Source organism: Lolium perenne, chromosome 6 (genome assembly GCF_019359855.2).
Source record: "Lolium perenne isolate Kyuss_39 chromosome 6, Kyuss_2.0, whole genome shotgun sequence".
NCBI lineage: Eukaryota > Viridiplantae > Streptophyta > Magnoliopsida > Poales > Poaceae > Lolium > Lolium perenne.
In genome coordinates this window covers 55,934,590-55,952,299 of record NC_067249.2, presented here as the reverse complement: position 1 = coordinate 55,952,299, position 17,710 = coordinate 55,934,590, and the positions used below count along the sequence as shown (strand labels likewise).

The window sequence follows — 17,710 nt, the reverse complement described above, 5'->3', positions numbered from 1 at the left end:
TTTTTACAATAGAAATGTATTTTTTTACCCGGAAACGCTCTTGGAACCAATCTAAATATGAGAGCATCATTTCACTATAATTAAAGGAAAAAGGAACCGACTAATGCCTAGTCATCGTCCCCTTTCTCATGGTCTTCTTCTCCACATCCAGCTAGAACCGACGTCTACTCCGTCGGCGCCCAACACACAGTTGTGCCGCCTCGCCCTACCCTTGCTCCTCTTCCACCGCCACCCGACCTTCCCTCCCCGACGCCATGGACCCTGCACTCTCAACCCTAAGTTCCTCCGGCGAGCTGGGTTGACTAGCTCACTCGATCTCTCTCTTTTTTCTCATTTGAGTCGAGGGATGCGGTTGAGAAGAAGAGGTGGGGAAGAGATAATGTTGGGTGGGGCCACTTGCACGAATCTTGGCACAAAGATCTAGCGGTAGTTGACTTGATTGAGCGCTAATCTAAATCTCAGCTAGCCGAGAATTAGCAAAACTGGTAATTAAAAGCTTAGTTTCAAGTTACAACTATAGAATCAAGATTATAGTAGTAGCCCAAATGAAATCCTATAAAAGAGGGCAACAAGCTTATAGTATTCTCATAGGCAATGAAGTTTGATCATGAGGGCATCAAGATTATGATGCCTACCAGTAGCTTAAAGCCATAGCAGAAATAGAGAGAGAAGCCATCAGCCCATAGAATATAATCATTTTTCAAGAAATTAGGCACTCATCTTGCTCAACAAACGAGTAAACGACTCCAGCCTTTTGCAAGCTCATTCTAATTCACTCCCCATCTAGTCCGCGTGTAGTATGTTTGGATCCCATCCGGACGTGGAGTCGGATACTAGTTACGTACAGTACGTGCGTGTCTAGGAGTTCTTTTTTGTTTCTCGTTATATACTCGACATTGGCTAATCTTGCATCGTCGCTTCTTGGTTTATTTTATTCGGAGCCCTTAATGGCGGCGGCGCGCTGGGATGAACTCCCGGATGATATCGTCCAACAAATCCATGCCCGCCTCTCATGCCCGGTCGACCGCGTCTTCCTGGGAGCCTGCTGCAAGTCGTGGCATACAGCGACCACCAGGCCCGCTGCGCCGCCCTTGCGGACCCTCCCCTGCCTCCTCCTTCCGCTTGCCGGAGGGCCGTCCATCACTTGCATCCTGAGCGGCAGCGGCGCCCGGCATGGCCTTGACCTTCCGGAGGACGCTCGCCGCGCCCGTTTCTTCGGCTCCTACGAGGGCATGTGGGCGTTCCTGGCGCTCCGCCGCAAAGAGGGGCACGTCCTGCTGAACGTCCGCACCGGCGAGCGCATCCCGCTGCCCGACATCGAGTTCGGGAAGGTCACGAATACACCCATCACCGACCACGAAGTCGACGGAGTCATCCATCCCAGGCAAAGATGGTGGGTCCGCGGGCCACGCCGTCCCGTCATGATGCTCGCCGCGACCCTCTCCTGCGCGCTGGGCGTAGATGGCGAGTGCGTCGCCGGCGCAATACTCAACGTTCACGGACCCAAAGGCGTTAATTACTGGCGCTACGTCTGCTTCTGGCGCCTCGGCTCGCAGATGGCCATCCAGGGAGACGAGGTCAGCTCCCAGGTCGGGTGGTCGGCGCAGGACATCGCCTACTTCGACGGCCGTTTCTTCGTGCTGACCAAGGGCGAGCACCTCCGGACCTACACCGTGCTCGATGGACCGGATCCGATCAGGAAAGTGGACCTTCACACTCGCTGCCAGTTCTACCAGACCGGTTCCGGCGACGAGGCAGACGACGCGCAGCCCCGCGCCGGATACCTCGTCGTGTCACGCGGCGAGCTCCTCATGGTGGTCAAGGAGTGGATGCCCGACGACGGAGCCGCTTCCCGCGTTCAGCTCTTTGCGCTTACTCCGAGGCCGTACACGACGAGAGCTGTCCAGAGTTGGCTCTTGCGTGGACCTCAATCGAAAGCCTCGACGGCCGGCTGCTCGTCCTTGGCCCCGGCTGCTCGAGGGCATACGAATGCACCGACTTCCCACCCGGCTGTGTCGAGGAAGGCGTATACTTTCTCGACGACCGCACATACTACAACCGCACCTTCTTCGCGCCCTACTTCCCCATGGAGAGCACTGACCCCGACGAGTTTGCATGCACCGACAATGGCAGGTGTTGCCTGTTGCCCGCTCGTCCCGAGGACCGCTTTCCAACGAAGCCGGGGGAAGGGTACATCTACTCTTACTCGCCGCCAGTCTGGCTCCTACCTTGACATATTGTTATGCACTTTTGCTATTTGACAGTTGATAGTCTTTCTATTCGTCAACAGTTGAATTATTTTCTACCAATTGTATATATGTAGATCGGGCTATTATCTAATTTTTATAGTGATTTGATTTTACATGGAAGGTACTGAAAGTAAATATGCAATGAGGCTTGCTCCCATACAACCCCTCCCCAAACTCAGCTTGGGCTTTCGGGTAATTAGTGAAATTAGTTAATTAACTGTGAGCCCTCCAAAGCCCATGTCCAAACCCGGTATACCCATACGTGGATATACCGTATATAGAGAGCAGACACGATCTCCATCAAAGAGTGCACGATCTGAACATCCTCTACTAGTTGGGTCGTTGTCGATCACGTTCGTCACCGCAGCTGCCGATCACGTCCGCCGCCACCGGACAAGCCACCGAACATGTCAGGCATTGCGCTCCTTCCCTAACGCCCCGAAGTGGCCGGCTAAAACATTTTCAAATTGTCCGTCCGAACACCGCGCCGCCGCCGTGGCTTCACGCTGCCGCCACCAGAGAATCCCTGTTGAGGCTCTTGCTGGCCCCTCGTGGCAGGCATGCCACCGCCTCAATGTGCCTCCTGCCCGCCGGCCTCACCACCGCCTGGCAAAGTCGACGCCGTTGAGTCGACAACGACATACGTACACCCGACCGTACCTATGTGTATGCTACATATTTGTATAAATAAGTTGGGTCATACGGGTTTTGTACAGGGCTATGTATACACCTCCATGATCCTCGAGGCGCTTGGCCCAGACTATGACGACTATGTCTACCTGCCAGCGGACGGTACCCGTGGTGGCATTCTCCTCGCATGGAAGAGCAGGGAAGTGACCGTTTCTGATCACTCCTTCACAGCATACACCCTGACGCCCAAGATCTCCACACCAACCGGCAACGTGACGCCGTGGTGGCTGACTGCAGTTTATGGGCCACAAGACGACGCTGACAAGATCGCGTTCCTCCAGGAGATCCGTGATGTGCGCGCTGACTGTGTCGGCCCTTGGATGCTATGTGGAGATTTTAACCTCATCTACCGTGACGAGGACAAGAACAACGGCCACGTCAACAGGCGCATGATGGGACGTTTCCGTCGAGTCCTCAACGATCTTGCCCTAAAGGAGGTCTACCTAAACGGACGCCCCTACACCTGGTCAAACGAGCAGTCACCACCTACGCTCGTGCACCTGGACCGAGTTCTGTGCACCACTAACTGGGAGGAAATCCATGGTGAATGCCACCTGCGATGCCTCGCTTCCGTCGTCTCGGACCACAGTCCTTTGCTCCTTGACTGCTCCCCGCAGCCGGCAGGCCACAGACGCTTCCACTTTGAGGACTTCTGGATCAGACAGGATGGATTCCATGACACCATGGCGCAGGCCTGGCACTCCGTCCACGACGCTGACCCCTTCCAGCAGCTGCTCCTACGACTGCAAGCCACCGCCCGCTCGCTCACAAGTTGGAGCTCCAAAACCGTCGGAAACGTGCGCCACAAGTTGGCGCTATCCCGTGAGTTGCTGCTCCGCTTCGACAAGGCCCAGGAAGATCGCATCCTAACCGCAGAGGAGAGCTGGCTACGCAAGCAGATCAAAGCCTCCTATATGGGGCTTTCTTCCCTGGAAAGGACAATCGCTTGCCAATGCGTGCGCATTGCGGTGCTCAAAGACGGTGACGCAAACACCTCTTTATTCCACCGGCAATGCAGCTACCGGCGCCAGAAGAACAACATCCAGGGTCTGACTGTTGACGGAAACACGCTGACCTATCACTGAGACATGGCCGAAGCTGCATTCAACCACTTTGACGCACTGCTGGGCACTTATGTAGACCACACACACACTCTGGACCTGGGAAATCTCATTGAGCCTGTCGACCTGGATGCCATGGACGCGCCCTTCGCTGCTGAGGAAATCTGGAACGCGATCAAGCGGCTCCCTGCCAGAAAAGCCCCAGGACCTGACGGCTTTACCGCGGAATTCCTCCGCGCCTGCTGGAACACTGTGAAGCAGGATTTTGTCAGAGTCTTCCAGCAGCTATACGAGCTACGCGGTAGGGGGTTTTGCAAGCTAAACCAGGCCCTCCTAACCCTGCTACCTAAGCGCGCCGATGCACACTGCCTCGGCGATTACAGGCCCATAAGCCTGATCCACCTGGTGGCCAAAGTCTTTGCCAAAATCCTGTCGCTGCGCCTCGGACCACGGCTCAACGACCTTGTCAGCCAGGTCCAAAACGCCTTCATAACCGGCAGGAGCGTCCACGACAACTTCATTCTTGTTCGTCAATCAGCACGCCTCCTACACCAACTTGGAGCCCCTCGTATTCTGCTCAAATTGGACCTGGCACGGGCCTTCAATTCCTTATCCTGGTCATTCCTATTCGAAGTGCTGAGGCAGTTCGGTTTTGGCGACCGATTCCTGGACTGGATCGCTATCCTACTCGCCTCCGCTAGCACAAGAGTCCTGCTCAATGGGGAGCCTGGACCACCGATCTGGCACCGCCGTGGCCTGCGCCAAGGCGACCCCCTATCCCATCAGCTCTTTGTGCTCGCCATTGACGTCCTCGGACGACTCATCAAACAAGCAATGAGCATGGTGGTCTTAAAGCAGCTGCACCCTAGACGCACGCTCCCTTCCATATCGTTCTACGCGGATGACGTGATAATCTTCTGTCACCCATCCGCGAACGACGCCATGGCTATCAAGGAGATTCTGTCGCTGTCCGGCCACGCCTCTGGCCTGCGCGTCAACTACACCAAAAGCTCTGCCACACTAATACAGTGCAACGAGGAGGCGGCTGCACCCGCGACACAGCTCTTGGGCTGCCCCATAGTGCAATTCCCCTTCTCCTACCTTGGGATCCCGATGACTATCCGACGGCCGACAGCAGCGCAACTACAACCCATTGTCGACAACATGGCAAACAAACTGCCCGCATGGAAATCAAGGCTAATGCAAAAACCGGGGAAGGCTTGCCCTGGTGAAATCGGTCCTAGGCGCAATCCCTATCCACCAACTGTTGGTATTGGCGCCCGTGAAGAAGACGATCAGTCTCATGGAGAAGATCGAGAGAGGCTTCCTTTGGGAGGGGCGGAGCGCAGCGAATGGAGGCAGTTGCCACGTCAATTGGCGGTGCGTCTGCCGGCCCATCTCCCATGGTGGACTTGGAATACAAGATCTGCACAGGACAAGCCTGGCCCTCTGCACGCGCTGGCAATGGCTCAGCCGCACCGACACCAACCGCGCGTGGTCTGGTATGGACCTACAATTCACCACCGAAGAGACAGATTTCTTCTTCGCCTCGATTGAGATGACGATCGGCAATGGCCTGGCCGCAAAATTCTGGGAGGATCGCTGGATAAGAGGTTGTGCAGTCCGTGAGATCGCACCTGACCTCTACGCCTGCGTCCCCAAGCGCCGATGCAAGACTAGGACGTGGCCGATGGCTTGGCTGCGAATCATTGGGCACAGGACATACATGGCATCATCGGCATCAATGAGATCGGCCAATACCTACGCCTATGACAGCTCGTCGAACACACACAGCTGACCACCGACGACGATGCCCTGGTCTGGAAGTGGCACAGCAGCGGCAAGTACACCGCCAAATCGGCCTATCTCGTATCGTTCCAGGGCTCCACCAACTGCGCTTCATGGAAGCTCATTTGGAAGAGCTGGGCGCCTAACCGAGTCAAATTCTTCCATTGGCTCGCCAACATTGATCGATGCTGGACTGCCGATCGACTTGCCAGGAGAGGCCTGCAGCACCATGCCAAATGTCTGCTCTGCGACCAAGAGGCAGAAACCATTCACCACCTGCTCATCGGTTGCCCTTTCTCGCGGTAGATTTGGCATGAGACTCTCTCCTGGCTGCGCATGTCCTGCAGGCCACCACGGGACGATGCATCCCTAAACGCATGGTGGACCGTGGCAAGGCAACACACCCCCAAACCTATGCGCAAAGGGATTGCAACCATAACCCTGTTGGTGCCCTGGATGATTGGGAAACACCGTAACAGCTGCGTTTTCAATGGACAACAGCCCTCCATCCGCTGCCTGTGTGCTACCATCAAAGATGAAGCAGCGGCCTGGGCTCTAGCTGGTGCTAAAGGTCTGAGAGACGTGTGATACGTCTCCAACGTATCTACAATTTCTGATGTTCCATGCTTGTTTTATGACAATACCTACATGTTTTGTTCACACTTTATATCGTTTTGATGCGTTTTCCGGAACTAACCTATTGATGAGATGCCGAAGTGCCAGTTCCTGTTTTCTGCTGTTTTTGGTTTCAGAAATCCTAGTAAGGAAATATTCTCGGAATTGGACGAAATCAACGCCCAATATCTTATATTTCAAGGAAGCTTCCAGAGCACCGAAGAGGGGCCAGAGGAGAGGCCCAGGGCCACCACACATGGTGGCGGCGCGGCCCAGGGGGGCGCGCCCCCTGGTGTGTGGAGCCACCAGACCCCCTCCCACTCCGACTCTTCGCCTATTTAAGCCTCCCTGACCTAAATCTTCGAGACGAATAAGCCACGGTACGAGAAACCTTCCAGAGCCGCCGCCATCGCGAACCCAAGATTCGGGGGACAGAAGTCTCTGTTCTAGCACGCCGACGGGACGGGGAAGTGCCCCCGGAAGGCATCTCCATCGACACCACCGCCATCTTCATCGCCGCTGCTGTCTCCCATGAGGAGGGAGTAGTTCTCCATCGAGGCTAAGGGCTGTACCGGTAGCTATGTGGTTCATCTCTCTCTCCCATGTACTTCAATACAATGATCTCATGAGCTGCCTTACATGATTGAGATTCATATGATGAGCTTTGTAATCTAGATGTCGTTATGCTATTCAAGTGGATTTTACTTATGTGATCTCCGGAGACTCCTTGTCCCACGTGTGTAAAGGTGACATTGTGTGCACCGTGTGGGTCTCTTAGGCTATATTTTACAGAATACTTATTCATTGGGTTATGATTTGAGTTGGATGTCTCTATGAAATTGTGGTGTGTTAGTACCTCCTATGAATGCTCACAGTGACAGCGTGGGGTGTTTATTAGTACTTGGGAATACATCTTTAAGGCTTGCCTACATGATGAATTAGTGTTCGTTATCTTGCCAAAAGTAATTCAGAATAGCATAGTGAGGTGCTTATTTATATTCAATTATGATTGCAATGTTGAGAGTGTCCACTAGTGAAAGTATGATCCCTAGGCCTTGTTTCCAAACATCGAATCGCCGTTTATTTACTATTCTGTTGCATGTTTACTCGCTGCCATCTTTATTTCAGATTGCTATTACCACTCATATTCATTCATATCACTTGTATTTCACTATCTCTTCGCCGAACTAGTGCACCTATACATCTGACAAGTGTATTAGGTGTGTTGGGGACACAAGAGACTTCTTGTATCGTGATTGCAGGGTTGGTTGAGAGGGATATCTTTGACCTCTTCCTCCCTGAGTTCGATAAAACCTCGGGTGATCCACTTAAGGGAAAACTTGCTGCTGTTCTACAAACCTCTGCTCTTGGAGACCCAACACTGTCTACAGGAAAAGAAGCCAACAGTAGACAGCAAGCTATTTTCTGGCGCCGTTGCCGGGGAGGAAAGGTAAAAGGCACTCGCACTCCGGTCCCAGGTAACTAAGTTATTTTCTGGCGCCGTTGTAAGTGCTCGAAGCTATTTCCTTTAGATCCTGCGATTGCATCTTTTTGTTTCTTGTTTTTCACTAGCTAGGCATAATGGAAAGCAACTATGAGCTTTTTAATCTATTTCCTGAGTTAAGACATGGATTGTTTGCTGCGAAAATTAAAAAACCTATGGAACCTTATTTGCATGCTAGTAGCAATGATATTAGTATGAACGTTTTGAACACCATTGTTGCTAATGATATGGAAAATTCTAAGCTTGGGAAAGCTGGTTTTGATGAGCATGATATTTTTAGTCCCCCAAGCATTGAGGAGAAATTTTTCTTTGATGATACTTTGCCTCCCATTTATGATGATTATAATGATAGTAGTCTTTTGGTGCCGCCTACTATGGAGAGTAAATTTTATTATGATTATACTATGCCTCCTACACTTGATGAGAATAATAATGATAGCTACTTTGTTGAATTTGCCCCCACTACAATTAATAAGAATGACTATGCTTATGTTGGGAGTAGTAATAATTTTATGCATGAAGCTCATGATAAGAATGTTTCATTTGATAGTTATATTGTTGAGTTTGTTCATGATGCTACTGAAAATCTTTATGAGAGAGGAAAATATGGTTGTAGAAATTTTCATGTTACTAAAACACCTCTCTATATGCTGAAATTTTTGAAATTACACTTGTTTTATCTTTCTATGCTTGTTGCATTATGCTTCATGAATTTGTTTATTTACAAGATTCCTTTTCATAGGAAGTGGGTTAGGCTTAAATTTGTTTTGAATTTGCTTTTTGATGCTCTCTTTTGCTTCAACTCTTATTTCTTGGGAGTGCATCATTGAAATTACTGAGCCCATCTTAATGGCTATAAAGAAAGCACTTCCTGGGAGATAACCCATGTTTTTATTTTACTACAGCAATTTTGTTTTATATTTGAGTCTTGAAGTTGTTACTACTGTAGCAACCTCTCCTTATCTTTATTTTATTGCATTATTGTGCCAAGTAAAGTCTTTGATAGTAAGGTTCATACTAGATTTGGATTACTGCGCAGAAACAGATTTCTTGCTGTCACGAATTTGAGTAGTATTCTCTGTAGGTAACTCAGAAAAATCTGCCAATTTATGTGAGTGATCCTCAGATATGTACGCAACTTTCATTCAATTTGAGCATTTTCATTTGAGCAAGTCTAGTGCCACAGAAAAATTTGTCTTTATGGACTGTTCTGTTTTGACAGATTCTGCCTTTTATTTCGCATTGCCTCTTTTGCTCTGTTGGATGGATTTCTTTGTTCCATTAACTTTCAGTAGCTTTGTACAATGTCCAGAAGTGTTAAGAATGATTGTTTCAACTCTGAACATGTGAATTTTTGATTATGCACTAACCCTCTAATGAGTTTGTCTTGAGTTTGGTGTGGAGGAAGTTTTCAAGGGTCAAGAGAGGAGGATGATATATGATCAAGAAGAGTGAAAAGCCTAAGCTTGGGGATGCCCCTGTGGTTCATCCCTGCATATTTCAAGAAGACTCAAGCGTCTAAGCTTGGGGATGCCCAAGGCATCCCCTTCATCAAAAATTTATCAGGTTTCTTCTATTGAAACTATATTTTTATTCCGTCACATCTTATGTACTTTACTTGGAGCGTCTGTGTACTTTTATTTTCGTTTTGTTATTCTCTGAATAAATTCATGCTTGTGTGGGAGAGAGACACGCTCCGCTCGTCCATATGAACACATGTGTTCTTAGCTTTATTCTTAATGTTCATGGCGAAGGTTGAAACTGCTTCGTTAATTGTTATATGGTTGGAAACAGAAAATGCTACATGTGGTAAATTGGTATAATGTCTTGAACAATTTGATACTTGGCAATTGTTGTGCTCATATAGATCATGTTTAAGCTCTTGCATCATATACTTTGCACCTATTAGTGAAGAAATACATAGAGCTTGCTAAAATTTGGTTTGCATGATTGGTCTCTCTAAAGTCTAGATATTTTCTGGTGAGGTGTTTGAGCAACAAGGAGGACAGTGTAGAGTCTTATAATGCTTGCAATATGTTCTTATGTAAGTTTTGCTGTACCGGTTCATACTTGTGTTTGCTTCAAACAACCTTGCTAGCCTAAGCCTTGTATTGAGAGGGATTACTTCTCGTGCATCCAAAATCCTTGAGCCAAAAACTATGTCATTTGTGTCCACCATACCTACCTACTACATGGTATTTTCTGCCATTCCAAAGTAAATTCCTTGAGTGCTACCTTTAAACAATTCAAAAGTTATTACCTCTTATTTGTGTCAATGTTTTATAGCTCATGAGGAAGTATGTGGTGTTTTATCTTTCAATCTTGTTGGGAAACTTTCACCAATGGACTAGTGGCTTCATCCGATTATCCAATAATTTTGCAAAAAGATCTGGCAATGGGGTTCCCAGCCCCAATTAATTAACTTTCATAATTTTACAAATAGACACTCCTCCATGGTATGTGATTGTTGGACGGCACCCAATGATTCGGTTAGCCATGGCTTGAGAAAGCAAAGGTGGGGAGGAGTGTCATCTAAATAAAACTAAAATAAAAGACACTCCTTCATGGTATGAGATTGTTGGAAGGCACCCGAGGATTCGATTAGCCATGGTTTGTGAAAGCAAAGGTTGGAAGGAGTGTCACCCAAAAATAAAAAAAATTCATGGGAGCCGCTCTTTGAAAGTCTGTCTGGCAAGGGGGTTAGAGTGCCCACTACCATTCGTTGACAACAACAAACACCTCTCAAAACTTTACTTTTATGCTCTCTTTATGATTTCAAAACTTGAAAAGCTCTAGCACATGATTTATCACTGCTTCCCTCTGCGAAGGGCCATTCTTCTACTTTATGTTGAGTCAGTTTACCTACTTCCTTCCATCTTAGAAGCAAACACTTGTGTTAACTGTGCATTGATTCTTACATACTTGCATATTTGCATTCATCATATTACTTTGTATTGACAATTATCCATGAGATATACATGTTACAAGTTGAAAGCAACTGCTGAAACTTAAATCTTCCTTTGTGTTGCTTCAATGCCTTTACTTTGAATTTATTGCTTTATGAGTTAACTCTTATGCAAGACTTATTGATGCTTGTCTTGAAAGTACTATTCATGAAAAGTCTTTGCTATATGATTCAGTTGTTTAATCATTGTATTTACCATTGCTTTGAATAACTTCATTCATCTCATATGCTTTACAATAGTATGATCAAGATTATGTTGGTAGCATGTCACTTCAGAAATTATCTTTGTTATCGTTTACCTACTCGAGGACGAGTAGGAACTAAGCTTGGGGATGCTGATACGTCTCCAACGTATCTATAATTTCTGATGTTCCATGCTTGTTTTATGACAATACCTACATGTTTTGTTCACACTTTATATCGTTTTGATGCGTTTTTCGGAACTAACCTATTGACGAGATGCCGAAGTGCCAGTTCCTGTTTTCTGCTGTTTTTGGTTTCAGAAATCCTAGTAAGGAAATATTCTCGGAATCGGACGAAATCAACGCCCAGTATCTTATATTTCAAGGAAGCTTCCAGAGCACCGAAGAGGGGCCAGAGGAGAGGCCCAGGGCCACCACACATGGTGGCGGCGCGGCCCAGGGGGGGCACGCCCCCCTGGTGTGTGGAGCCACCAGACCCCCTCCGACTCCGACTCTTCGCCTATTTAAGCCTCCCTGAAATAAATCTTCGAGACGAATAAGCCACGGTACGAGAAACCTTCCAGAGCCGCCGCCATCGCGAAGCCAAGATTCGGGGGACAGAAGTCTCTGTTCTGGCACGCCGCCGGGACGGGGAAGTGCCCCCGGAAGGCATATCATCTCCATCGACACCACCGCCATCTTCATCGCCGCTGCTGTCTCCCATGAGGAGGGAGTAGTTCTCCATCGAGGCTAAGGGCTGTACCAGTAGCTATGTGGTTCATCTCTCTCTCCCATGTACTTCAATACAATGATCTCATGAGCTGCCTTACATGATTGAGATTCATATGATGAGCTTTGTAATCTAGATGTCGTTATGCTATTCAAGTGGATTTTACTTATGTGATCTCCGGAGACTCCTTGTCCCACATGTGTAAAGGTGACAATGTGTGCACCGTGTGGGTCTCTTAGGCTATATTTCACAGAATACTTATTCACTGGGTTATGATTTGAGTTGGATGTCTCTATGAAATTGTGGTGTGTTAGTACCTCCTATGAATGCTCACAGTGACAGCGTGGGGTGTTTATTAGTACTTGGGAATACATCTTTAAGGCTTGCCTACATGATGAATTAGTGTTCGTTATCTTGCCAAAGAGTAATTCAGAATAGCATAGTGAGGTGCTTATTTATATTCAATTATGATTGCAATGTTGAGAGTGTCCACTAGTGAAAGTATGATCCCTAGGCCTTGTTTCCAAACATCGAATCGCCGTTTATTTACTGTTCTGTTGCATGTTTACTCGCTGCCATCTTTATTTCAGATTGCTATTACCACTCATATTCATTCATATCATTTGTATTTCACTATCTCTTCGCCGAAATAGTGCACCTATACATCTGACAAGTGTATTAGGTGTGTTGGGGACACAAGAGACTTCTTGTATCGTGATTGCAGGGTTGCTTGAGAGGGATATCTTTGACCTCTTCCTCCCTGAGTTCGATAAAACCTTGGGTGATCCACTTAAGGGAAAGCTTGCTGCTGTTCTACAAACCTCTGTTCTTGGAGGCCCAACACCGTCTACAGGAAAAGAAGCCAACAGTAGACAGCAACGTGCCACCAACAACCTGGGATGTGCACTAATCTTTTCTTCAGCTGTAATAAACCCCTGTAATACCTCCTAGGAGGCTTGTGAACATCTTTCTATCTTTTCAATGAAATGAAACGCAAAGAGTCATTTGCGTTTTCTCGAGAAAAAAGTGTACCTGTTTAGTTTTTGAAAAGACCTTCGTAGCATTAACTATGAAGGGATATCGAGCGATCTCAGTTGTCTTTGTGTTTGAGCCGAAACTGAGTTTGGGGGAGGGGGTTGTACCGGAGCAAATGCCTATACTGAAAGTAAATATGCAATGCACACAAGAATAGAAGCTCAGCGTTCCCAGCAATGGCGCCCAAAAAGTACTTGATAATCCTCAAGGGTAGAAAATCACAATAGCACAATCCGATAACTATTTGAGTGTCAAACTCACGAGAATCTAAAGATAAAATATCTATTATCTAAAGCCCTATAACCCACTTATGTAGCCCTTCGTGCAATGCAATAAAGTAGAATATACAAAGTTTTAATTTGTTGATGCTACTAACTAGAAAGCATTAAACTAAAACAAGTGCTGAAAAGTAAAGATGCAAAGAGGAAGCTTATCCAGGTGGAGCTGGGTGACGGTAACTCAAGGAAGCAATTGTTTTTGGCATATGGTTGTTGCGTTTATTTTGGTTGTCACGGTAAGTGAAGCACATGTTTTTATACCAGCTAGATGCATAAGATCTGAACAACTTGATGATTAAAATCCTAGGCCTAGAAATGTGTGTAGCATCAACAACCTAACCATCACATCTAACTATCATAAAGATCATCTATTCTATCTTTTTAGGGAGAATCCAAAATAGGTGCAGCCGTTCTCAAGAGTAAGTACAACCCTAGTGATTGATCCCAAGGTCACATACATGAACAAACAAGAGAGTTATTAAGACATAAAGTCCACCACCCTTTTAAGTTTCAAGGTCCTCTTAGTTTATCCCCTTGTTGATTAACACGTTATTGATGGTCATGTATCTAAGAAGCGGGACATGGTTTCTATCATCTCTGACCATCCCAAACTTCTAAACACACGCAGCGGTGAAAACTTTATGCATTCTCTCAACGTATGTGTGCACCCATACATCATTACATAAGACCATCATAGAAGATAACAAATTTATGTGCAACCATAAACAAACTATTTCACCGTAGCCATGAACAAGTCACTACTCAAATCTAGACAAAGAGATCCAATACATGATGGGAAAACTATATACGAACTCATACATCGTGTTTTCCATGAGATTACAACGGGGGTATGTAGAGGATGCATGAAGGCGGTGTTGATGTAGATGTTGATGATGACCACGCTAAGTGGGTGGAGCCACCCAGAGGCGATTCCGGCAGCGGTACCCCCTCCGATCTTCGTCAGTGGTAGACTACAGACTATCTATTTATGTGTTTTCGATCTCCGCCTCCGTACGTTGCAAGGAAAACCTCTAGGGGTATATATAGAGGGTTTTAGATCAAAATGCCTCCATACATGAAAGATTGAGATCAGTCGGACGGTCAAGGGGGAGATAAACCCCATGGCGCAAATTGATACCCTAACCACTCCATGGGCCCCCATTTCCATCCCATTGATCTACTTGTAAAAGATAAGACAAAATTGCAACATGATTGTTCTTTACATTATGGACCTACCTTAACTTTTGATGTCACAAGTAATGCTATGAAGTTATAAAAACATACCTTATCAAATATAAATTTATGAAATCATTAGAATACGATCATATCTTAGTGTTTTTATAGAGTAAATTGAACATATAAAATGTATATGAACAAATATTGTTTTCAACTTTTTACGGGGCAAAGCCCCTAGTGTGATCCTTCTATACATAAACCACATTTAGACTTGAGCATTGTGGGTTGGGAGCAGGCTCGACGCCAGTGGCGGACCTACAAAAGAAATCTTGGGCGGGCCAAGCTAAAGAAAAACACAAAGAATTATAAATCTAAGCCATATACATTTGTTGATTTGTAGGCAACTAGGAATTAGTCAATATACTGCATACATTTGACCCATCAGATCATATATATATGAGAAGTACCCCAAAACAAAATAAAGCAGGCCAAATTTCTAAGGTTCAGCTTGGTCATAAGGTATGGACACATGGTCACATGGAGTTGCATAACTACAGATCTGCTTTCCGATTCTTTTTCTTAAAATCTTCAATGACATCTTCATAGCTGTAGGTCTCCAAAATTTCACCCTCTATATTCACTAACAGACTATTTGCAAGATAGTCGTCTTCCATCTTATTGCGCAACCTTGTTTTGATGATCTTCATACTAGAAAAGGCACGTTCCGCACTCGCTGTTGAAACTGGAAGAGTAATGAGCAATCGGAGTAACCTTTCAACCAAATTAAAGACAGCATGTCTTCCTGTCTCCACAAGGCATTGACAAAGACTGATTAAGGTTGATTTGTTTTTCAACTCTTCATCCTTGGAAGCATCCGAAACAAAATGTTTTAGTTGAAGTTGCAATCCATAAATATCTTGTTGGGTGAAATCTGCTGGGTAGTACTTTTTCACCATCTCACATATATCACTGGCTTTGAATCCTCTAAATTTGTTTCTAGGAATCAAAGTAGCACTAGTAGATAAAAGATCCATTACCTTCTCATTGAACCTGCGGTTTATTTCAAATAGTTGAGTATCCAATGTTGCCCGAAATAGTTCCACACGAAAGTAATGCTCCTTGGTGAGCTGATCAGGCTGATTGCGTGCACGACCACCCCGCATGATGTAAATTTCTTCGAAGTTAGGAATCTCAACGGAATGCTTTCCACAAAATTCAACAACCATGGTAATAAATTCTTCATAGCCATCATCTGATCTCAACTGTTGAAGACACTCTTTTGTTGAAGACACTAGACGAATAGCATTCACAATGTCCTGTGACTTTTTCTGTAAAGCTTGGCCAAGCAATTCTGTTATCTCAAATATTTCCTTCATCAAACATAAGGTAAATACGAACTCATAAGAGGACATGTAGCTGAAACAAGTGTCTGCATCTCCACGAAGTGAACCCATTGATCGATCAGCAGCAATATCTTGGACAATAGAGTAAACAACACCAAACATCTCCATCAGGCTGTAAACTGAACCAAAATGAGAACCCCACCTTGTGTCTCCTGGTCGCTTGAGTGAGCGGATCTGGTTTGCCCCTTGACCTGTCTCGACGCTAGCATTAGCAATTGCAATTTCTAGTTCATCTAGTTGGGCTTTATGGAGCTCGTCATGGCGCTTTGAAGAGGAGTCAACGGTGTTTATGATGAAGACTAATTTCTGAAAAAACTGAGAGACAGAAACAACTTCTTTGGAAGCATCAACTAGAGCAAGTTGCAAGCGGTGGGCATAACAATGAACATAATAGGCATATGGGCATTCTTGGAGGAAAAGAGCTTACAGTCCATTCAAGTCACCTCTCATGTTGCTGGCCCCGTCATAACCTTGTCCTCGAAGATTCTGAATGTCAAAACCATGTGTTGATAAAACAGCGAACAATTCATCTTTAAGTGTCAAAGACTTTGTGTTTGCTACATGTATCAAGTCAAAGAACCTCTCTTGCAGAATACCACCTTTATCAACAAATCTGAGAACTAGGGCCATTTGCTCTCTCTTTGCTACATCACATGTCTCATCCACTAAAATGGAAAACTTAGAATCCCCGATTTCAGCTCGGATATGCTTCCTGATTTTACATGCAAACATACTCAAGAGCTCTTTCTGGATTTTGGGCGATGTGTATTTTGAATTATACGGAGCATTCCCCCCCACCACTTTGGCAATCTCGGGGTTAAATTCTGCAAGAAGATCCACTATTTCAAGAAAGTTTCCTTTATTCTTTGACTGGGGTCTCTCATCATGCCCTCTAAAAGCACACGCTTGGAAGGTGAGCCACTTAACAGCTGCAATTGAGACTTTCAGCCGCAAACGGTTTCTTTCTACTTTCTCCTTGTCCTTCACCACAATGACATTTTCAATGTGGCATGGTTGATTCAGTAAAGCTTGACAATCTGCGGCTGCGTTGTGGTGTGATGAGCATGGTCCAGAACCTATGTGTGTTAAAAATGCACAATGCTTCCCACAATTAACCCTCTTCCAGCTATCAAATCCATTAACTGTAAAGACATGAGAACCACCTCGTGTGTTTTCCTTTTTGGCAGAGACAAAGCAAAACAAACAATATGCACGATGTTTGTCCTGTGAGTACTCTAGCCATGAGGGAAATTGACTAAACCAATTGTACTTGAAGCGGCGTTGATGCCCCTTTTCACCTGAAGGCTCATAGTGTTCTAGACGGGGTTGCATAGGACCCAACATCAGATATGCTCGGCGGACAGCATCTCTCTGGTCCGGTGGATACTGCCAAATCTGCGGGCGTAATCCTGGGTCTCTCTGCAAGAAATCAATACCTTCAAACATAACAGCTTCATTTGACTGATTTTCATCTTGATTGTGTGGTGCCGGATGTTGTAATTCAAGCAAAGGTAATGGATGATCAGCTAGTACAGACTGGTCTTCCTCAACTTCATTTGCCTCGTCTCTTTTTCTTTTGAAAACTAGATCAATTCTTCTCTGATTCATGGTGCCTAAATTGCATTTGTAAACAAACAAAAAAAATTGATTATTCAGGGTACCAAATTGTAGTTTAATTTTGCAGTGAAGAGATTTGTTGTGAAGAGATTTGGGGAAAACTAAATTACCGTCAGTTTTGCAGCTGCCTGGGAGCAATTGGAGTAGTTGATGGTTGTGCCAACGCCGGATGATCGGATCGCCGCCGTTCGCCCGCAGCCTGGCCGTTTCCGGCCGGCGTTTGCTCGCCTAGGGCTTGGTCGCGTGGCCGGCGTGGGGCTTGATGGCTTGTGCCCGCTCCTGCTGGATGGTGCTCGCCAAATTGAGTCGCTCCGGCCGTCCGGCGGCCACCTCCACGCTCAGTCACCGGCGGTAGGTCGACCGGCGGCACCGCGGCAGGGCGCCCTAAACTGCAACCATGGACAGCATCGTGTACGT

The 17,710-nt window shown here is 46.3% G+C and overlaps 1 protein-coding gene across 1 annotated transcript; it reads right to left on the bottom strand.

The window, feature by feature from the left end:
- Positions 1-14,617: 14,617 nt before the first annotated feature.
- On the bottom strand, positions 14,618-17,710 carry LOC127308046 (uncharacterized). Its single transcript, XM_051338810.1, has 2 exons — positions 17,404-17,710; positions 14,618-17,289 (listed from the first exon to the last, which is right to left on the bottom strand). Exon 2 carries the CDS (start codon positions 15,782-15,784, stop codon positions 14,825-14,827), a length of 960 nt encoding a protein of 319 aa, XP_051194770.1. The 5' UTR covers positions 15,785-17,289; positions 17,404-17,710; the 3' UTR covers positions 14,618-14,824.

Coding starts and splice junctions, on each gene's coding strand:
- LOC127308046 (XM_051338810.1), bottom strand. CDS start 15,784: ATGGAGATGTTTGGTGTTGTTTACTCTATTGTCCAAGATATTGCTGCT.